This window comes from Stigmatopora nigra, chromosome 22 (assembly GCF_051989575.1).
Source record: "Stigmatopora nigra isolate UIUO_SnigA chromosome 22, RoL_Snig_1.1, whole genome shotgun sequence".
NCBI classification, from domain to species: domain Eukaryota; kingdom Metazoa; phylum Chordata; class Actinopteri; order Syngnathiformes; family Syngnathidae; genus Stigmatopora; species Stigmatopora nigra.
In genome coordinates, this window is record NC_135529.1 from 2,151,002 (window position 1) to 2,174,768 (window position 23,767).

General features: G+C 39.6%; 1 protein-coding gene across 5 annotated transcripts in view; it reads left to right on the forward strand.

The window, feature by feature from the left end:
- LOC144215595 (uncharacterized protein C15orf61-like) overlaps window positions 1-23,767 on the forward strand; it is a 44,975-nt gene that overhangs the window by 6,703 nt on the left and 14,505 nt on the right. For 2 of the 5 annotated variants that reach the window (XR_013330452.1, XR_013330453.1), the window contains exons 4-6: window positions 17,708-17,807; window positions 18,047-18,210; window positions 18,629-18,719. Coding sequence is in view for 1 of the 5 variants with exons in the window: in XM_077744640.1 (XP_077600766.1) it covers window positions 8,724-9,081; window positions 9,160-9,287 (486 nt within the window). In the remaining 4 variants the exon portion in view is untranslated. Of the gene's footprint in view, window positions 1-8,454; window positions 9,082-9,159; window positions 9,429-17,707; window positions 17,808-18,046; window positions 18,211-18,628; window positions 18,720-23,767 lie in introns of those variants that run through there. The other 3 variants (XR_013330454.1, XM_077744640.1, XR_013330455.1) reach the window with 3 other exon arrangements.

A 23,767-nucleotide genomic window follows, 5' to 3' on the forward strand; every position in this document is an offset into this window, starting at 1 on the left:
GCCAGTTAATATTGCGGATAGCAATTTGCTATGAGTGGAAAGATTATAAAGGTTCAAACAAACAAGCATGAATATTTGATCCGGTCACAGTAGAAAGTGTAGATGGATGCGTTGCCGTTTATTTTGAGATACAACTCTCATTAGCTGGCCACTCAGACCAAACGGACACAATAACACCCATTTTGAACATATTTGTTATCAGGGGAAGAAGGTTATTAGATTCTCATAAAATAATAGTGATGCATTTTTCATGGAAAAGCAATTTATTTCCAATAAATATTTAAAACTTAAAAGTTGGATTTTCCAAAAGTATTTTTCTATTCAAAAGTGTTGATTAAATTGCGATTAAAACAGTTTGCTTTCTGTGAGAAAGGTGGAAAGGTGCGCCTCACAGTTGTAAGGTCGATGGTTCAATCCCAGGTTCAGACTTTCCTGTGTGGATGTTCCCACCTGGGATTGTGTGGGTTTTCTCCGGGTACTCTGATTTCCTCCCGGATCCCCAAAACATGCATAGTAGACTGGTTGAACACTCCAAATTGTCCCACACTGACTTTGGAAGTGATTGGTTATCCGTCTCATTGCGATCCAGCACCCCCACGACACTTGTGAGGATAAGGGGAATAGAAAATGAGGGAGAAGGCATGTCTACAACAAGAAGGAACGCCACTTTCATTAGCTTATTTGCCCATGACTTGTTAAAGCACAGCGTGACGAAACGGACTCTTGCTAGGAAAAACACGAGCTTCTTCGAATAAACCAACAATCCTTTGCCTCTCGCTGTGCTTCAACAACGCCCAAAAAAGGTCCCACCAAGAGGAAGAGGAGGGCAAAAGATGAAGAGGTACAACAGGATGGGGACCCCCCGCCGCCTCAGGCATGATGTTTGAGCCCCGGGGCCCGTTTGAGCTTCTACACACACACAAAGAGGTTAAAGACATGTAGATCTGCAGCCATGCAACGCCTGAAGGGGGCCATCCACTCTTAAGCACTCTCACAGCTTGCATATGGATCATTAGGCACAAGAGGGTAAAAATTACACCTAATAGCGTCAACAGATGGAGGCCTTCTTTTTTTGTCGCAAACAAATCTTAAACAATACCTTATTTTGGTTAGGCTTGTAATTTGAAAGGCATTGCCGCTCTGAAAAGGAAAAGTCACTAGGAGGCTCTCTAACTGCTTTCAAGAGCTTGTGATTATTTTATAATCAATTCCAATGAAACATTGTGAGATCTTGCTCATTTTAGGAACATGTCCAAAAAAATTATACACACCAAATCATTCAAACGCCAGGTTTTTGTCATTGGAGAATTCCGATTAATCATTGCAAAACTTATTCTAGCAGTCTCCTGTGCAAGGCTTTAGGAAAGAAAAAAACTTTTTTTTGCAAATTCTTAAATGACAAGACATTCCATATACAATTAATTCATGTATTGTCACTTTTTATTAATTTCTAAACATTCTAGAATACATTAGGGCTTTAAAAAAACACAGATAGATTTTCTATATTTTATTTAATTCTAATCATACAGCATAATTTACTGCTTTTTTGTTGGTGCTAAAGTATTTAAGTGTGGTTTATTTTTCACTTGACCAAATGAGTGAATTATGACCCAATGGTAGTTCAAATTTTTATGTATGAAAATAATAAGTCAAGTTAATGCTTCTCTGCAATATTCATCTAAAACAATGTATGCATCTTAAAAAGTCACCCGAAATGTGCAAAAATATTCACTATAATTGACATGCCTCACATTAGCAGGAACCGTAAAATAAATGAACATTAAGACAACAAATTGAACCCAGTCAGCTTTACTTTAGAGATTCCCACTATTTCCCCAATGCCGTTGTTCCACGTTGCGACGGGGGAAACTGAGTGGCAATCAAGAAAGAAGGGAAACATCTGTTTTATTTATAGCCAGATTGCCGGGCGCTTTGTGGAAAGCGAGCAAAGTCGGAATCCCATCAGCGGCTACTCCACGCAGTTTAAGACCGCAGAATTTATTGCCAAAGCATCTCGCTCGCTCTCTTTTTGTCTTTTGGCCTGCTGTTTGGCCCAACTGCATAGGCAAAGTCCCGGGGTGAGCTTGCTCTACCATAGCAAATGACAACAGTTCCCTTACACTTTTTGCCGCACCATTGTGTGCTTTATGGTTTGTACAGGGGGAAATCACTGTGCCGCATTTGACCTCTTCTCTTACAGTACTTGAATATGATGATGGTTCCTCCATGACTGGAATTTCAACAGCATTATCTCCAGTGAAGCCAGACACAAAAGCGCTCAAAACACAAATAACACTTGGCTTGGATCAAAGAGAGGGTGGCGGTGAATGAACACGTTTCGCTGCCATTGGTTAGTCATAGTCGTCCATTCGCAATCAAAATGGACTTCCTGTCTATCCCTTCCGATTGCACCAAATCGTGATCCTTCCCTCTCAATACTGTCATTTCAAATACCTCGAGATAATCTTTCCCTTTGTCACTTTCTTCCTCTCAGTGACTGTATTTCTCAGCATTGAAACGTAATGTCTTCCCAATTAACAAAAGCTATTCGCAAGCTGGCACGTTGTCAAATCAAAGAATGCACTTGTGCTCCCAAACGGTTTAAGACACCTAAAACCAAAGTTAAAAATTGACAATATAATTAAGCGGCAAAACCATTATGGCGCCTCCTAGTTACAGAAACAAGAGTGCTATCGATCGCAGTCGCGCTCCTGATTGATCCCTGGATAGATGGGCTTAGCTTCAGTATTCATCAGCAGCCGCCCAGTGTAGAGAGCGTCGTTATTGAGGGCAGGTGCTGTCTCTCTGTGCTTGTGACTTTAAAGCCATTACACTCCGGAGGCCTTCTGATAATAGGCTGTCACTCACAGATTGACCCCTCCTACTTGGTCCATCAGGCATCCCACGCAGAAATTGAAACAGCCACCAAAGGTCTCGAGGATAACTAGAAATTTACCCAAGTCATCCGGATAGCACAAGGACATTTGCACTTGGGGAGGGATCATAAAATTAAACTTTTAAATTTCCAATCAAACGTTTGGATCCGGAATAGTCGAAAAAAATGAAAATAAAAGTCAGCGTTTTTAGGACACTGTTGGTATTAGTGTCAATGAGTGAGATGCTTTAATGTTGACAAAACAATCTTTTAAAAATCAGTTGAGTGATATAAGATAGTTGCGACTTCATTTTAGTGTAAATGCATTGGATTTTATTGGGAGGCTGCTCCTACCAACATGGCTGACTTGAGGCCTTTTTGACCAATGAAATAATTATTTTTTTTCTTTCATCTGCTTTGAACTGAAATGAGTGCATCACTCATAGACTTACCATTTTTGAATTGGGAGGGTGGGAGATGAGTATGCTACTGTAATTTTAGTACTAAAAATAAACAAAAAGTGTATTTTTTTTCATGAAACGTAATACCAGTACAGTATCGGTAAATTGGTGTTGGAATCGGTATTGGGTGGATTTACATTAAAACACTCAGTAAATGAAATGGGTCAGAAGGTGAGAAGCTACAAGAAGCTTGCTGTGATGGAGATGCAGTTTCGAGCGTGGCAACATGTGGCGTCAAATTGCTCCATTTGACTATGTTGTGAAAGCAGATCAATGTTTAGCCAAGATACGGGATGCGTTTGGGCAGATAGGGGCCTCTCTTACAGCCCCCTCGGGATGCGGAGAGGAGGCAAGGCAAACAGTGGGCGCACTGAGCAAATGTGTCACATGACCCTCTAATAAACTGTCAGCTTTTATTGTGTCGATACACTGATTCCACCATTTAAGGCATGCCCTTTGACCTTAAAATGGCGAGATGTTCAGAGCTCCCCCTCTTTCTTTTAGACTATAGGTCATTTTTAAGTGATGGCCTCCAGAATGTGCTGTCATTGGTTAACCCCTGACTGGTTATTTGCCGTGGCTGATTACAAATTGTTTTGCCACCTATACCTGATCTCATTTATCAAGATGAAGTTTGCTGGAAGCTGCTTGATTTATGATACTGGAAATGGGCTGCTTTATGATGGTTTAACCTATGCTCCCAGTGTGTGGATGCGGTGTCGATTGATCTGCCAGTTGTTTAAGTGGAATACTTGATATTGTCTGACAATTAGGGCTCGAAAACCTCCACTATAAAATGATGTGCGCATTGATAGAAAAATGCCTTTGGACATTGTAATGTATATGTTGCAGTGGTTTGAACCTTCTGCCCATGACTGTGTGGGTTTTCTTCAGTACACTGGTTTCCTCCCACATGCCCAAAACATGGTAGGCTGGTTTAACACTCTAAATTGTGCTTGGGTGTGAGCATGCAAGGTTGTTTTGTCTCATTGTGCCTTGCGATTGGCTGGCAACCATTTCAGGGATTACTGCCCAAAGTTGGTTAGGTATGGCTCTAGCACCCCTGTGACCATTTGGGATGGAAAAAAAAACCTGAATGACTTTATTCTTTATTGAAAGAGATGTGAAGGGTGCCATGTTGGCCTGACTATACAAGGTATATCCAAAACGAGCATTAAGGCATTACAGTCTACCTATCAAAATGTCTTCACAATACATGATTTTGTCACATCATCCACACGCTATTGTTCAAAACACCCACAGGGCATAAATAGAGGCAATTCACTCGTAAATTAGTACTGAAGAATCCTTTCAGATTGGATTCTACTAACAAGAAAATCCCTGTGGTTGAGTCAATCTTTGGTGACTACTATGAACTGACTGTGTATTTCCATAAACACTAATGAAGTTATTTGCGCACACACAAACCCGATATAATCAGAGACATAGTACTTTAATCTCTGTGTTTTTTCAATGACAAAAAGTGATCATTTTTACACTGTACCTTCATTTTTTTCCCCTTAATTTGTATGGAAAGATGAGTATGGACGGGAGTGAAGTAACAATGTCTAAAAAGTGTAGTGATTTGAGTATAACTTAAGTACTAAAGAGGGAATCTCCTCTAAGAATACGATTCCACTGACAACGACAGCGTCAAGGGACGTAACGTCAGAATTGAAATCAAACTTCAATTTTAGTTTTCAGGATTTGAACGGGATTTACTGACAGCGTAATTAAGAAGCAGGCCATGAACAGTACACCACGACACATTGGAGGCAGCTGCGTTAAAGACACATCTTGGTGAATTGGACACAAAGCCACATGGGCAAACCTGTCTGGATTTAAACATCAATTTAGATTCAAACCTGTTGCTGAAAGCTGCATACCTTATTTGATGGGAAGAAGCAGGTCACATATGTTTGCCCTTGCACAGTCATTCTTCACATTGTAGAGCGAGGGGGGCTCAGCTGCAGCATCGGGCTTTTTAATGAAAATCCAAGGCAATAGAACACAGGTACAATCCAGACTTATATTTCCCACCGCTTTGTGTGGAGCAACAATAGGACATGGACAAGTAGATTTTAGTGAGTGGAGTGAACGCACACCGTCCAGTCGGCCCGTCTCTCTCGGGTATCAGATTCATGCATTGAAACAGTGGTCAATGTTTAAGTGTGCTGAAAATGGGAATCATTTCCACTTGTTTTCTGTGTAGCCAGCCATCAATTACAGGAGCAAAAATATCAGGGCCATTAAATCACCATAGAAAAGAAACAATAGGAAACTTAAACGAAGACCAGTAAGTGGCGCCCGCAGCCGATATATCCGTCATCATTTGAGCACATTATACAGCAGGACGATTATGCCGAGTAAAACATATAGGAGAATTACACACTTTCATGCCCGAGCGTCGTGGTGAAGATGAAGTGGCCGGTCGTGGTGAAGATGAAGTGGCCAGAACCGAGAGACTTTGGAGTTTTGACAGGCAGCCATTTGCATTTTCTGGCAGGGGTGTTTACTTTGATAAATAGGAACAGCAAAGGGAGGCAGCTGACTGCCATTTAGTTATTCACAACTCCTTCAGTGGTGATTTATTTGCCCTGTTTAGAGGGAGGCCATAGCTATTAGGATATTATTGGTAAAACTAGCCCCGTTTAAGTAGGAGACGACGACCATATCTGACCCCTTAATATGCCTCTAATGATGTCATTAAGCTTACAAGTATAACATAGGAATGGGAACTTCACATTAGACATGAGACTAAAAAATCTAGCTCAGGGCAAAATGGGTCTACATATACAGCAAAGGAGGTTGTCATTCCACAAGAATAACCCATATCTGTCGAGCTTTCTTCTGCTTAATTTGGGTGACTTTGGAAGGACTTGAGGAGGTGATTTTTAGGCTGGCAGTTAATGATTGTTTTTCCAGTGCCATTGATGGCCATAATAGTCCAATCCATTTGAATTAGGAGAAACTGGCAGTGATTGACTTAATATTTAGAATGATTTTTTTCTTAATATCTTGAAGTCATGTGTCATAATTTACAGAAAATAAGAAAATATGATGGTTTGACCTCATGATATTCTATTAAAAACTTTGACATACGCTGTTAAATATTCAAATATTGCCTAACTTTGAATTTGGAGGAAAAAAAATGACTATGTTTTGCATCTCGCCTCCCAAATGTAGTAAAGTGGCGAACAATTACAGGCTAAGACTAACAAACTAAATAGGTAATACAGTAATCACAAAGATAGATCAGTGCTTGGCCCTTTATTTTCGTTAAATACAAGTAAATACTGTAATTACGCATAGTGCTCAATGGATGTTTAGGCGCAGACTTCATTATCATTTTGATAGATGAGTCTAAATAATCAACACATTAATAATTCATACCAGTTTCATTATGCATGCCAGAAGACCTCATCAACCTGGCCCAGACCTTTAAACAATAGATGTCTTTTATTAGTAGTATGCACAAGTTTATGCTTGGTAATCTGCTAGTTGTATTACTATTATTATTTTTTTTAAAACATTCATTTAGTAGGTGGCCTGGTGCCTCAGACCAGCAGTTGAACCACCACCATCGTGGTTAATGGCTTTAACGCTAGCCATCATTAGGGGCCTGCATATTACAAACACAATTAAGTCCCCGTTGGACACTTTTATTGTTGTGTGCTTGACAAGAGGAGCCACACACATGCAGCAGGGCGAGTTATTGGCTTCTCTCTCCTGTGCTCACCCAGGCTAAGGCATCCTCCTTTTTGTCTCCCTAATGTGCTTGAGAACCTGGAACACCTTTGTCCTCTTGAGCCTTCTGCTTGAAGTAATCAGCCTATTCATTTATGTCGCAACACATTCAGCTCTGCTTTTTGAAAAATCTCAACCTGAATGCAAACCCTTGCTTAACTGCTCACTCTCTTTGATTGGCGTCATACAAATAAACCCATTTGGCATCGTTGAAATATTCATTGTTCCTCCCAGCTGTTAATTAAGAAAGGGCTAAAAATTTACCACGTGTGGCCCGACACTCATCATCCGCGAAATATACACTCTACAAACTCAGTCGTGACCCTGAGGATAAAAATGTGGAGTACAACAGCCAGTTCACAAATGAGAAATTTGATCTATTCCACAAATTAAATAATGACTATGTATTTTTTTTCTATGTAGCTCCCGCGGTAAGTAAACACGTTCTGGCAGTTTCATTATTTTATTCATTATTAATAGATTATTCACACCATATATGAGCAGGGGGAGAACTTTGTTTGTAGATTAAGACATTATTTGAGTTTATTTAACCTATTTGTTCAGTCTTTTCTTTGCTTGTTGCATATAGTTTAATAAATAAACAGTTCACCCGCATTCTTTACAGGGTGGCAAATGCACTGGGAGGTTCGTTTAACCACAATTTACAGATTAAAATGCTTAGTTCTCTGAAATGGCAACATGGGAATCATTAGTAAAGCTTCTTTTGTATTGGTTGCTGTTAATAGAAGTGTCTCAGATAATCTCAAGAGAGCCCTGATGACCTTTGCCCTCCCCTGTCATTCATCGGGAATATCATTCTCTAAAATGAAGGGAGAAACCAATTTTAAGGTTGCTGGCTAATGCCTTAACGATCTTAACGTTCATGTGCTCTATTGAAGTTGCATGTAAAAAAGCAATGTGGTCACATCCCATTTCAAATCAGGAATAACAGTCCAATAATGACTGTAGTAATGTAAATTAATAAAATAGTGCACCTCAATAAAATAGAATATTATTAAAAGGGATTTTTGAATAGTTCTATTTTTTTAAATAAAGTCAAAGCCATCTCTTTATATGAAAAATAAAAACATGAAAATATTTTAGGGATCATTGATAGATAATTCTTAATGACAGTTCAATATTTTGAAATGATTTTGGATATTTTTCAAGTGATATTTATATTTTTCAACTCCCAATTAGTTTTATATAATCTATATTCACTAAAAGCAGTTTTACAAATATAGTGAACATATTCACAGTTTTTAATGCATCTCATTTGCATTTGAGCTATTAAGGCAATTTACAACATTTGTTATCCTTGTTATTTTATTGTTAAATTGCGGTCGATTCCGCCTCCCCTCCTTTGTTTCTACCCGGTCAACTTTATTGAGAGCACCTACTCACCGAAATGTCACCGAAAACCAACAATATGTCTGTTCCATTTCAAAGATAAGTATCTATTACGCATTGCAATGGACAGCGATTTGAATCTTATGCATCTGTACGTGTAATGTTTTTAAGATGCTTGCGTTTTTTGCAAGTGACAGGAGGATTATGTTTGCAAAGGTTAGCTGAACTAACGTCCATTATTGTCTTAAAGGGCCAGTAACTAATTTAAGCCGCTCCTGCAGAAAATTAAAATGATCACGCGAGTTACGCATGAGCTTTTGAGTAAAGTGCATCGTGTCTTTGTGAAAATTGCGCTTTTTCCGACCACTTTGGGTAAATCTGCCACCCGTCCCACCGCCTCGGAGGTGCTCACTTGTCATCTCGCCCAGCGAAATCTTCCACCATGGACGTCCTTCTGCGTCCGCTACTCTGCCGTCCACAATGACCAGTTTGGACTGTCCAACTTTAACTGGAATGTCCAAGGTTCCAACTATCACATTCTAAGAACAGGCTGCTTTCCTTTCATAAAGTACCACTGCACCAAAGCCCCTCCACAGAACCTGAACTTTGATGACAAGTTTTTCACCATGCTTAAATTCATCAATCTAGGTCTGTATGAAAAATGATGAGGTCATTGATGTCAAGTTTTCTTTCCAAACATGACATCAGGAAGCTATTTTTTTGTAGGCATTCCCTGTTTAGCCTACGGAATCGGTTGCTGGATGGTTGTGGGTGCTGCAGAAACGGTTCAGACGAGCGTTGGTCCTGTTGAAGTCTATTTTGCCTACAAGGAAGATGAAGGTGCTCAATATTGAACCAAAAACAAAGAACAAGACATTATTGTTATTTACATTTACTAATGCAATGTTGCATTGGGCATATTGGCAGGATTCGAATACTGTACCAAGTGGAAATTTTCTGTTGAATTAATAAAGATTTCAAGTTGGAATGGAAAAGTTGTTTTTGCAATTATTACGCTGACAAACAACTGTCGTTATTTAAACGACACGTCACATTAAAAATGCATGGCAAAAAATGTGTTTGTATATAAAGAAGGTGCTCTTGTTCTTTTAATTCACCTATGAAGTTGAAATTAATATTACTTAAATGGGGTTGGTCATTTTTTTTCTTTTCAAGGTGACACTAGTGGTAAGTCTATGGAGGGGGTCTTCAATTTCATATTTTTTTTTACTGATTTTAAGTGCTAAGTTTTGGCTGAACAAACTGTAATTTGTTTCCTGAAAGAAAAGTTGTCATATTAACAACCAGCATTTTTCCACCAGACTAAACTTGACTAATTTGAATGAAGGAAATAATAAAAAAAAAAATCAAATGAAAGCTTTTCTTTCCAATGAAACTGAAAAGACGTCGGGGTGAGTCATTTTACATATACATTTTGCAGTCTTTGAGGCTCAAATTGGCTTGTTAAACGCATGTTTTTAAAGCATGTGTTTTTTTAATAACCCCGTTGTTAGAATTTACTTCATTTTGCCCAACCAATACTATCTAATCTAAATGACCGCTGTTCATTTAATTTAAGGCAAATTAGTGATCACCCTCCATGCAGCAGCTAGTCAATAGTGTTACCGTGTCAAGACAGGTCTGATGAAATAGCTTTTAATCACCAAAGTGCGGCCCGTGTACGCAGACACGTGTGTGTCTTCCTTTAGGCCTTCTCCATCCTTTGATTTCTGTTAATGTGCTTTGCTGACGGGGCAGTCGCTTAGCTTCTGCTGCACTATCGTGCGCCTTGCGAGAGGCAGCGTGACAAACTGCCATATTGATTTGTTCACCCCTCCGCATCTCCTGCTAATAGCATTTATCAGCGACCTCAATTTTCTGCCTTTGGCCTCTTGGTTTTCTGCCACAAAGAGGAAGAAGGAATAATTTCTTGTCGTACATTTTAATCAATGTCTCCTTTTGACCCTTTATTTGCACTAGGATGCTGCAAAATGACTGACGTGACCATTTGAGGGTGATAGTTGCTTGTCTGAAGCTTGGTCACTTGACTGGGTCATTGATTGAAACATGAAAAAGGCTTGAATATTATTTATTGGGCCTGTATGGCTCAGTTTTGGGATCGACTTCCATTCATATTGTGGAAATTGAGATGATTTCAATTGTACTGTAACCTGCTAGTCCCCTGTCAAAATGGCCTAACGCTGTCAATGGCAGTACAACGTGATCAATGAATGCCGGCCATCCAGTTAAATGTATTTGCCGACAATCACTGTCAAGGAGTTAACATATGGGGAATGAAGATTTGGATTATTTCTCATTCCAAATTGTTCAGTTCGCATTGGCTCAGATAACTTTTGCATCTTTTGAATGACTTATCTACTTTGTTGTTTCAAGCGACAGTTTCATTGTGCTCATGCATGATTCACATGTCAAATCCCCCTACACAGTGCGATGACACCACACTAAGTTAATCATTCTAATTGCCTTGAACGAGGAACATTTACCGAAATGTGATCGGTAGTATCAGGCTACGTTGAAATCCCCCCTCTCCTTTCATCAGGACTCAAAGTGTGCATGGGGAATGCTCAGGCAAGCATGTCTTAATTACTCATTGACCCTTTGACCCTTCGGCCCGCATTGATACGGCCGTATGGCCAGACGCAAACGTGTGGGGTTGCAGTCCGTCGCAGCTTTCTCGGATCGCCGAAATCCAAACTGGGGCGCGTGCCACTGAGCTGTATTTTTTTACAAGGGCTTCACCTTTTGAGTCGCTCTCGACTACAGCAGGGAGCGCCAACCAAGTGTATTTGTCTAGGTTTGCCACAAGACGAATGCCTTTTAATAGCGCTCGTCTAATGCTGTTATGAAGTGGCTGAATCAGCCCACGCGCTTGACTCTAGTGCTAATCAACAAAGAATTAAAGTATCCAGTTTAATTGCGTGTAGATGGCGGTAATACATTTTGTCAAGGTGAAATCTTTAAGTACTTGTCCTCTTTAGGATTTAGGTAAGTAAAGCAAAACAAGTGTTGAAATTGTCTGCTGCGGCAATGTGTTTAACAATTTAATTGCAAAGCCTAATTAGCCACATTTTCTAGCCTGAAAAGAAAAATCATCCGCCCAGAGTAGTTGTAGCTTTCCGAATGAATTATTTAACCAGGAAAGTCAGGCTACTCACCCACATTTCTCCTTCCGCTTGTCATATAGATGTATGGTTTGGGGAAAAAAACAATTATGGTGCCAACAACCCCCGCAGCTCTAACATTTCTACGGTTATCATGATGTAGCTTCAGGATGAACCGTCTCCACGCTTGCTCTATTAACAGCAGGGGTATCGCTGCCATCAATCGCGTCACTTTAAGGATGTCGTTGGAATTACATGTGAATACAGAGGTGCCATCATTGCATGTTGTCAAAATGTTCATCGTGCAAAGGCATTCTCCCAATCAAAGTATGACAAGTGGAACGTAAAACTCATTTTGTTTCAACTACAAACATCTTGGCTAGGCGGGCAGATGCCGTTTGTGTGCTGAGCGAAACAATGCAATTTAGTTCAGTCAGTCAGTCTTTTGATTACTGCATTGTTTTTTATTTTTTTGGGAGGAGGGCAAGATTCCAGCAGACAGCAGTTGTGATGTGTTTCTTATTGGTTGACAAGGGACTGTTTTTTTTATCCCGAATAGTTCAAATTTAAAGAGAGCGGCGGTTCTGTGGGTGAAATGTCTCATTAATGTCAAAGGAAAATGCCCCGACTGGTTCTAGAACTGATAAAAAGCAGCAATAACTCAAATTACCAGTCGATACAACTAAGGTATTATTAATTAAATCAAACTCAAACCTTTTGAGTTGTAGTTTTTACACAGTGATGGATGCCATTGTTTTTTAGCATTAAGCCAGTGTTGGAAAATATAAGTGTAATGTAGTGCTTATTTTCTCCAGGATCTGTTTCCTTCCAGATTCCAAAAACATGCATACATTAAATTGCTTGTAAACCATCCATCAACATTGGACTTTATTTTTTTTAAGAACTACCCATGCATATGGTTGATTAATTATGGCTGAACTGCAATGTAATAATCTTGGCTCTTTTCTAAAATCACCCAGGTTAATCAATAGATTATTCTTTTCAAAGAATAATCTATCTATTTATTGGGAAAATAGAAATTGTCATGGTGAATTATTTGGAGTAAAGAGTTGTAACATGCTAGTTCTCGTGCATCAAACTTAGGCACTCCCTTACTGGAGAATATGATAACAAATGTTATATTTAATACACTAAAATACAGTACATTTTTTTCCTCCTTCAAGTAAAGTTGATGATTTTGTTTTTCTTTTGTGAGCTTCAGTCCTACTTAATGCTTACTCTGTTGACATGAAGAGCGCAATGAACTTGAGTATTTTTTCCACGACTTATTGGTGAGAGTGAAACAAACTATCCATTTTTGTTATATATTATGCAGTAGTTAAAGTTTCAGCTCATTTAAAAACAGACACCCTCCATAATGCACCCCCCAGGCCGTCTTTTACCCCCTGCCGCTATGCAGTCAGGCTCCTCTCACCACAGGCTCCACTTGATCTGTTTTTCTCCACTTAAAATTGAAGTCGTCTGCAATATTTATTTGCTTTTCCCTTATTTTTTACCACAAAAACAACCACAAAAAGAAGGAAAATGCCCAACTTGTCTTTTGTGGTAACGGAATTTGTTACCTCGTATTACGTTGATCATTGCAACTAAGGTCTAACTAGATAGTGGTGGTTAAAGATGGTGAATATCCATCTGCTGCATGCTAGCTTTTGCCTTTTGTGCCTTTTCAAAGCTCCGTTTCTTACTGGCACTTTAAGCAGCGACGCTAGAAACTCAATTCTGGGTCGGGGATTTACATGAAATACCGTGTTATAGATGCTGCATGCAAACATGGCAATGGAATAAATCAATTTGGTTCCCAGGGATGCTTCAAATGATATAGCATGATCTCCAATCTCTCTGCAAATGAGCCGCGGTCCCTTGTAATGGTTTCTGCTCCTCGTGGGAGGCGGCCGTCTCGGAAAAGCTGCTGATTGAGGGAGAAATGTAATACAGGTGTAAAGCACACTTGATAGGGGTCTTACACAGGGGTTATGCATTTTAACGGTGATATACATACTCTTACATATTTGTCAGTGGATATTGAATTTGCTGGCTCGACTCTTTGGATTCTGCAGAGATTTGCAAGTTACTGCCAGAGTGTCGTTAATTCGGGCAGCTATTATGTCGAATTAATAGGAATTAAGGTTTAAATTGGTTAAGTAAGCACTTCATTAATCGTGAGTGGTTGCTGTGTGAATCGGCTTTATAGGTGGCCCCTTGATGTCCAGAATAAAGAGCTAGTCCTTCTTTCACATTAGATTGACTGTAGATAACTGCTGATAAGTGTTAACTGTCTTATGTCTGCATATCAAATAATAATCCTTCAGTATTTATTGCCTCTCTAAAAGGGACTTTTTTTTCTTTATTTGGAAAAAAGAGAGACAATCACTAGAATTGTTTTCAAGTCAGAACACATAAATGAGGTTTACTACAGAGGAAGACCCTAAAAAAAAAAGAATGTAAATGTCATACGAATGTAAAGCGGCTTCATTGGCAATTGCTCCCTCTTTCAATTTCAAGTTTTAGATATTTGTTGTACTGTATTTTTACTTCTAACGCATCTGCCCAACAAATCAACAAACAAACTATAATGTTATCATAATCTGTTAAGTGTGGCTGGGGAAATATTTTGAGTTTGTTGACAGTGTAAATTATAAAGCTCCCTATTATTCATGATATTGAAGTAGACAAAATTCCAATGCTGATCAGATTCCTGCTTCAAATATAATTTTCCCTTGAAATGGGGCTATACTTTGACAATGATACGTATTCTTTACCTGTTCAGCTTCGATAAAACTTGAAGCATTGTTACCTGAAAACAATGACATACTTTATACTTATATAGTATATAGTATATAGTAAAAGTGACAATGTGGCTCAGAGGAAAATGAGCGCCTGAGTTAATGCAAGAGAGCTGGACTAATTGCAGTGTTTTTTTTTTTAAATCCTAGCCTGCTAATGATGATGAGGGTGTAGGAGAACTACAATGTCCCCTATGGCCCAAGAATAGTATGACTTCTCCAACCTTCTGTACTTATTGTCCAACAAAGGGGGAATTCACTTACTGCAATGCTTCACAAAAGTGGATAACTGTGCTCGCAATCGATAAACTAACAGAGCAGAAAATGAACCAGTGTGCAGGTATTTGGGCAAAATTGCAAGAAGCCAGCTTTGAGTTGATTTTGGAATCGGCGTTGAGCATTATGCGCACTTTTTCCAGCTTTTACACATTGGCGTTTAGTTTTTCTTACGGCTTTTTTCAATATTTCTACATTTATGTACGCATTGTTTGGTGGCATTTGCATCTTTGCTCGGATGAGCCACATTGTTCATGCACGTGACATGTCTGGAGGGCAGAGAGGTATAGAACCTTAGAGGGTTGACAGTGATAAATAGCCCTTTTAATAACATCTGCCCCACTTGGCCGTCTAGTCAAAGTCGGTGTCCTCTGTGTATTTATGCCCATGTTTATTTATGCATCCATAGCACGCGGGAAATCACCACCGCAGGGATACAATCATTCTTTGTATTTATTTTGTGTTAGGGGAGTATATCAGTCTAACATGTAAGCTTATGATAAACCCAGTGGTTTAACCTGCCAATGCTCAAGGATACAAAGAGTTAAAGCTGACGAGATCACCTTGCTTGTTTTTCAAAAAACAGCCGATCAAAAGGATTCCTTATCGAGAGGCGATCTGAGGAATTGTCTTGTTGTTTGTCAACATACATGAATTTAAAATGACTGGGTTGCTGTTGTATGACTGAAGTGGGAGACCTTTTGTCTGTACAAAAAAAATGACCTCGGGCATGCATTCTTGAATATTTAAGAGGGGAGGCTGTAGATCAGATATGTCACAGCCTCTGCCCAAGGGGCAATACCCAGTCTGTTCTCACCCCAACCGGTTCCTTCCCTTTAATTGGTTCAATTAGTTAAGTATCCATATACATTATGATGTATGCATTTTGCATGACTCCTCTTAACGCTCTGTTTCAACAGAACAACTTCCGGCTATGATTTGCCATTTGGATGAATGTCAAGGAGGCTAAATGATAGCGCTAATTGAGTAATTAAAAGCAGATGTTAGAGCAAGAGCCAACAGCGTACACTTTAAACACTTTGCCCTCCAGAAATCTTACGTTTTTTTTTTGACACCCCTGTTATGTATGGTTATCCCAGAGGTGCCTCTATTATAACTACAGTTTCACCCTTGTGATTATTCAGTTGAAGTCTTTTCTATTGAACCAAAAATGCTGCTTTATGCTATTTTGACCAGGGGAAATGGTCTGGAAAAGAAAAGCCCATCATGCAGACTAATGGCTAGACTGGTATTGGGGGGGAAAGAACCAATCCACCTATCATTCGGACCCCCCGCTGTCCTCTGGTGGGACACTAGCCGTCTCCACAAGACTCTTTGGAGGGAGATGATGGTTTGTTGAAGGTAATTAACATTGGAATTGAGCCAGTAATGGGAATCAGTGTGCCATCAAATCACAAAGGCGCACCGTGTTTTTCCATGGTTCTGACAGGCCAGACGATTGGAGTATTGCTGGAAGGCTTTACAAAGTGTCGATCAATAAATAACAATTTTTCTATTAAAAGAAAACGGCTTGGACATTGCCATTCGTTTGGCATTTCTTGTTCTTGTTTTTAAATGTAGACTAATGATAAGTAGATCATTTTCAGACAGAATTGCAGTCTTTTGCTGAATTGGGTGGGCTACGTTACATCCATTTTTGCGTTCATTTTTAGGAAGTGTGGGTACCAACGACACCTGAAATCGATGGTTCATTTTTCTCTTTTGAGCGTTTTAAAGAAAATAGTGCATGCAATTGACAAAAAAACAGGTTACAGATTCCATTTGACCTTCAGTGTGATTTGCATGGAAGTGTTGGATTGGATTTTGATGGCATGAAACTTCTAAAACTTTATTTTTATGTTTTAAAATATTATAGACATGTTCCTTTTCAGGATTGTCAGTATTATCAGGAATCACAAGGTCAAGCTCTTTAAACTTGGTATTTAAAATATTTAAGATAAAACTTACACATCAATGAATGGGAGAATCACACATAAAGATGACAATGGGGGGGCCGAGTGTGGCGAGTTGATGACAAATCGGATTGTAATACATATCTGGACCACTAGCGTGGCTAATGAACTTAGTAATTACTCATCAGTGGTTGGGAGGCTTTTCACCGGGGCGATGAGAGCAGTGGCTGCTGGGAGCCAGAGGAATGAAACAACAGGCAACAATCAACACAGTGTCTGCACAACAATCAATCACTCCTGTCAGCCCCTTAACACTCACAATAATTTGTTGTTGTTTCCTCACAAATGACTACACCTTGTAAAATGTAGCTAACAACAAATTCCTAAAGCATTTGCAGCTTATGGCCGGTATCATATGATTTTTTTCCCTGAGAAACTCAAACTACTATGGCTAGTCTTTGGAAAATAATTTCAAAGTATTTTATGTATTTAATTCAGTTTTAATGGCTTTCAGTCTAGTCCTCTTTAGACGTATCTGTATATTCAGATCACTAGGTCAATGCCCATTTGTCTATTTGTCAAATTTGTAAACTGTGCTCAGATTACTTTGTACTGACATATTTTACTTTGACACATACTGTACATCATTATTTTGTGTGCATATCTTGTAACATATATTGTTATTTTAGTCCTGCAAAAAATAGTGCCCCACGATTGACTAACAACTAAATCAGGATGTACCCTGTCTACTGCCAATAGTTTGCTGAGATAGGCTCCAGCACCCTATTTGACCCTCACATACAAAAAATAAAAATAAATAAAACATGGCTCTGCAATTGCAGAATTTACCGCTGACTTCAACATCCTTGGCGGAAATCAACAGAGTCCATGGAATTCTGAATATATTTTATCTTTCCATAACTGCTGTTACCCGTCTTGGTTAAAATAAGTTTATTCCACAACACACAGAAAAGCAACTGGATTGAATGGCCTGACTGAATGTTTACTTCGTTTCCCAACAGAAATATTAATAAGCAACCATTTGATTTATACTTTATGTGTAAAAGACAATATTAATGCTCGCACTTTTTGGGTGTTTTTGCTATTGTAATTTTTGTATCATTGTTGCACTAATTTCCTTTTTTATTATTGTTCGCAGGACACGTCGAACCATCCCAAACATATACAAATATGAATGGTAGTCTTCCTTATCGACCGTTAAACGTCAGTGATATTTAACTACGAGTGAGAGCAGCTTGGTGAGTAACACTGGACTATTCACAGATGCTCCTTTTTTTCTCTCCCAGCTCTAAATCACGTTTCCTAATTCCCAGAGCCACATCTCAATCATTCTCCTTGCTAATTTGAGAGTCACCCTCATTTCATTTTAAACGATTCATTTTTGGCAAATTTGTAAATGGCCCTGATGCGTGCAAGTGTGTGTGTGTGTGTGCGTGTGTGTGTGTGAGAGCTACAATTTAGTCAATTACTCTTTCAGCCAGCAGGACTCCAGGGACCCGGAACATACACCGCCTGGAGGTACCATCTCAATAATTGTTTCAGAAAAGTTGGGAATGAATTGCCAGCGCTCTGTTCCACTTATTGAAATGTCAATTGGAGCCAAGCCACCTTTTTTTCCCGTTGTCCTCTCATCACAGAAATGTAAGAATGATATCCTCTAAATTCATATCCTCAGCTCCATTTGTCCAATGAACGTTATAGAATAATTCAACAGGGTATGCATACTTTCTGTTATCACTCTTTTTATTATACTTAAGATAATTCCTGTGAAATATATTCTACCATCTGCTCTACTGAAATACACTTTACTTTAATAATGTAATTGGACTTAATTGCGAATTACCTGTAAAAAATGAAGACGTAAAATTCATCCAAAAGAGGTCTTAATGAGTACTAATTAAAAGGAAAACCTTCCTTTATAGATCCCAACAGTGTGACCTGTAGACCTCAATTAATTAAGTTATTATTAGCTAGTTTGACAGTTATGGATCTTGCTCAGCTTAAGGTAAAATATGTAAAATATTGTTCTCCTTTTTTTTTTTCTTCTTCATGTCACAAGGTCCTCCACCAATGCCCTGAGCCAATTAACCTATGTTGATGAGCCTTGTGTGACTTATTAATTAGAGAGAAGGGACACGCCGCGCTCCCAGGTAAGCAAGTTTATTACATTTTATAACAATTTGGGCTTGTCAATCCTCCAAAGTCAACTGAAAACACAATGACTCAAAATGATAACTATCCACATGGTAGTACTAGCAAAGAAAATGACACAAGGTTAAAAAAATGCAAAATTGATTAATATATAAAAATTTAAGCCATCATTCTAAGCTCTGAATTAAATGATTTATATTTGTCTCTTTATAGCCCTTCACCTGCAATACTCTTTCTATTTAAATCTGTCGTTTTTACTGGTAACTCAAATTGGAATAATTAAATTTAAAAAATTAAAATATTTTTACAAAATGCTTCATTAGACCTGCAAGATTTAATCACATCCAATAACAAAACTATATAAAATGTGCCGTTTTAACCACCGAGTTTGCCTTAAAAATTTACGAGAGTATTTTACTTTAAAATGGCCCATTGTGATGGCGAACAGACCCGGATTCCACGATTGGTGTGTTTCCACCATCGAAAATAAGCACGCCGCCGCGAGTACGGGCGACTCCAGCGGTGGGGCGTCACATACATGTCTGCTTTGATTACTGGATGGCTGATTCTGTAGTTGTGTGTGCAAGACCTTCAGCTCTATTCTATAATTAACTTTTGCCTGCGCCCATCAGCTCCCATTCCCGACTTGATGCGTCCACGGCGAGTGTTCCGGGCAAGTAGCTTGCCATTCAGTATGTATTAAGCTGTCAGAGTAGGCCTCTCTCCCAAGCTGCCTGTCTTCCCTGAACAAGCCAGCCTATTAACTCCTATTGACTGTGACACACATGTCCCTCCAAAATGAGCGGTTCCGTATTGATTTTTCTCCAGCGCTCTTCACTTCCCCCTTTCATAGCACCCAGGCTGAGATCTTTATCCTGACTGATTGCGTATGTTCATCGTATCACAAGCAGCGCTGCTGCGCAATTGCCATTTTGGGCCAGCTACACCCCCCCCCCCCCCCCACACACACACACACCTTCAGTATGCAGTCGAGTCTCAATGAGACAATTAAAAGGCCCAACTCCCCCGTGTCCCCTGTAACGCCTCGGTCAAATGAAGCGGCAGACCTTCAACACGGCCCAAAGTCTCCTCACTCGTTTAATGCAGCAGCCCGACATAAGACGTGACGGCCCGCTCGACCCCCCACCCCCCACCTCCACCCCCACCGACGCCGCAGGATCAATGGAGTTGAATAGAGGGGTGCCATAACCCCTCAGTGAGATGCTTCTCCTGCGGCTCCGGCCTAAATGAACTCTGACAGCATATATCGATGTCATATCAAGCCCTGCCATGGAGAGAAAAATGATTATCTGCCGCTAGGCTCTCTTATTGACACGCTGCGGAATAGCTTCTTCCACCCGCCCAAGGGACTTATTGATACACTTTATGTTGTAGAAATATTCATCTAATATGTGTCTGGAATAGATTTGTCTCGTTTAGCTGTACAGATCTTGGCCCGTGGAGGCCCATCAGCGTCTGGGCCTCTCAAGCGTGACTGTGCCGCTCCCCTTCTACGCCTTTTACAGGCGGCGTGAAATTGCTTGGTCTGCTTGAGATTCCTTCTTCAAGCTAATAGTCAAACATGTTGTAATTACATTTTATAGCCTTTTACTCTACAAAGTCAAGATGACTTCATTGCAATCGTCTTTCTGTCTTTCGCACCATCAGAAGTGAGGAATACTTGAAAGTAAGAATTACAACATTTATGTGGAGCATGTGCTGTCTAATACTAGTGTGCAATTTTGTGGACAATATTCCAATTAGGTGTAACTGTAGTATATTGTAGTACTTGTCTTTGTAACCTATGGTAGAGCAATAGGTGATTTTATAATGAAATCGCTCACGCCGGATATACAATGCAGGCTGACTTCAAAAGAAAATGACTTAGAAATAATAGAGAATAAATCAATATTCGTTCAGTATTCCGCTTTTCTTAAGCATCGTCACGAAGAGAGTTAGTGACCATTTGAAAAGGTGATTTGGAACTCCTAGTGGAGTTGTCGCATTTGTACTTGCTATTTTTTTCTTGTGAGCAATTGTAAAAGATCTTGTTCAGTTTCACTTTGATCAATAACCTTCGACCTCAATAAACAATAACTTACAATTCTTTAAAATAATCTTGGCAGGATCACAAAATGGACCGTAATATGCTTGGAGGTATTTTTTATTTCTTTTCTCTTGCTTCTGCTTTTACATTGTGAGTATAAAACCTGCACTTTTTTCTCCAACTTTTACAAAAGAAAATACTGTTTTGCATCATAAATGGTAAAATGTCCTACGGAGTTCATTCTTTATATTATGTTTATAAAACATACATTTTATATTCCATTTAATCTCACGGCCTGGGAAATTTAAACATGAACGCCTTAGCAAGGTCAAACTAGATAGTTTTGTTCGATTTACGTCTTGACGTCTTTCATTCGATCCAAACAAATGTTTTCTTAACGTGATAGACACATTTTTCTTCTTGATGTGCCCCTTTTATCGTGTCGCAAATTTTCTATTGATCTCCCGCCCCTCTTCAAGCAGCTGAACTTGGGGTGACCCGCTTTGTTGCTCGGGTGCTTCCTTAGTCCTTTCATTATTTTTCCTTTATTTTCTCTTCAAACTATATTAAGATCAGAAAAAATTGTGGCAGTGCTTGTTAAAGTAATAGCACGAGCTGTCATTGTTGTATCATATTGATTTTTGCACAAGCATACCTCGGCGCTGCCTTTTTTTTCTCCTCTGTGATGCACGACCGCTGCGTTGTGAACGTGACAGGCCGTCGCAGGTCAAATACCGCATCTCCCATCCTCCGCTGTGTCTCTATTACAGTCGGACTGCTCTTTGGCTGACTTATTGACCGGCTCTCATGCTCGTTACTCAACAGAGGAGTAGTTTGCTGTGATTGATACCACGACGGCCCTAAACGCCTGGCTCAGACCCCTTGGTTCGCCTCCGCAAATCCTATCTGTAGCTGTAAAGCCATGAGTGGGTTTCATTAATGGCCTCTGCTGTTTATGACACCATAATTAGAGTTGAGGAAAGACACCTAACTACCACAGTTCCACCATACTGAGAAAGTCAATAATGCAAGCCCTACAACTTTTCACACAATTGAGCACCCTGGAAAATCTATAGTGCTTTGCTGCTCTATGTCTTTATGGGGTGGTTGTAGAACAGCCCTCCCCTTGTTTTGTTAGTTTTTACTCTCCACTTTTAAGTAATCCACTAGAATTGATTAGTAACACCAAGAATATTATTTAGCTTCAAGTCAGATGTGTGGGTCACAGCCATCTTGAAAAATGTACAAAAATATAGTTGTTTGTTTCTTACCATGTCTATCATAGAAAATCTAAATATATAACATGGAAAAATTGACACTGGCAGCCCCAAATATTGACTATAAATATAAGAGGGATTTTTTTTCTCAGTGTTCAAAAAATACCACTAGAGGAACAAATTCAAAATGAACTATGACCGCCCGGCTACCTATGCTGGCTAAAACAAGGGCGACAAAAGGTCTTTGAGTAATTACTGTAGTTAATCAGCCTCAAATTTTAAATAGGACTCCGAAAATTGATGCACACATCCTTGCAACGTCCCGACTGAACTCCATTGTGATCTGCCCACAAATAATGGGGATAATACTTTTAAATCTGCAATAAATTAATAGAATTAACCAGCCAAGATCCCTCCAGTCTGTCTTTCAAAACACTGAGTGTCCATCTTTAATACAGTGGCTGGCCAAATTTCATTTAGATTGGAATAATGAGGCACATTGGTCAGCATATCGAACCATTGCGGTCGGAAAGGCAGACGCCGTCAGACGATCCATCATAAATAAACTAGGCCTGGCGTCAGGGCTTCTAGAGTAGGACCAAATAGGACAGGACGTTCCCCTCGGAGACTCTGCACCCTCTAGCTGCCCTTCCAGGGAGATTAAATGTTAGCCGCTTGGACTCCAACCTGCGCTTCAGTAAAGGTAAACCGAACTTTGCTGATATCAGGTCACCCTTGACTGGAAACCTAACCTGTGTGACTGAATGAACCGGTGTCATAATTAAATCATCATCACCGCTTCGCTTTTACTGCACCTGCAACTCAAACCACAGCAGGAGAGCGGCGACGGGGCCTCGACACGGCCATGACCACGTCCATTCCACTGGCTGGAAATGTTTCCAAACATTCTCATTGCAGAAACAAGAGCCAACCCCCCCTCTCACCTGATTAGATCTAATGTTTATTGCAAGCCCTTAGTTACTCCTTTAGCACCCTTGCTTACATGTTGAAATGTGTCCCATTTAAACGGGATGGCGACAATAGCATTTGAATGCATTTAAGCGCCTATCTAACCTTAATAATACAAGCAGACAGAGAACAATATTGAATCCCAAACTTAGGAGATCAAGTTGCATTCCCCGATCCATGCCTTCCTGCGTGCTTTGTTCGCTGTCTTGGTTCCGTGGCTTGTTGCAATAGATGTGTAATGACCATGGCCCTACCAGAGCTTATCCTGTTCAGGAGGAGATATTAAGGAAGGTATAGCTACAAAGGGCAGACTTAATTTGACCTCTGCCTGCCCTCTCTCTTTTGCGAGGTGAAGCAAGCTTGGTGGTTTGGGCAGTTGGTGATGAATGAGTGTATTTGTTGGGCAGATTGTAACAGTTCCACACTAATTGAGGGGTCAACACAAAGAGCAAACGTGGTAATTGAGTCACTTTACTGCAGCTTTACACCTTCACACATTTGACCCTAACTGCTTGCTTGTCCTCTTTGCTCTTACAAAACAAAGTCCTCTTTTTTATCTGCTTATTTTTAGGACTAAATGATGCTGTATTATAAAGAGAAATATGTCAATACTTCATTCTGGCACGTTATTTTTCATTTATTTATTTTTAATTTTGTTTTACAAATTACATGAAGGCACTCAAATTAATTCTTTGGGTTAAACAAGGCTTTAAGTATGTGTTGTCTGTGACACTTGGTTCTGATGTTGATACGTGTTTAATAATTCAGCATTTGAAGTTAGTTACTTTCCTCAACCCTTTTCAGATTACCCGAT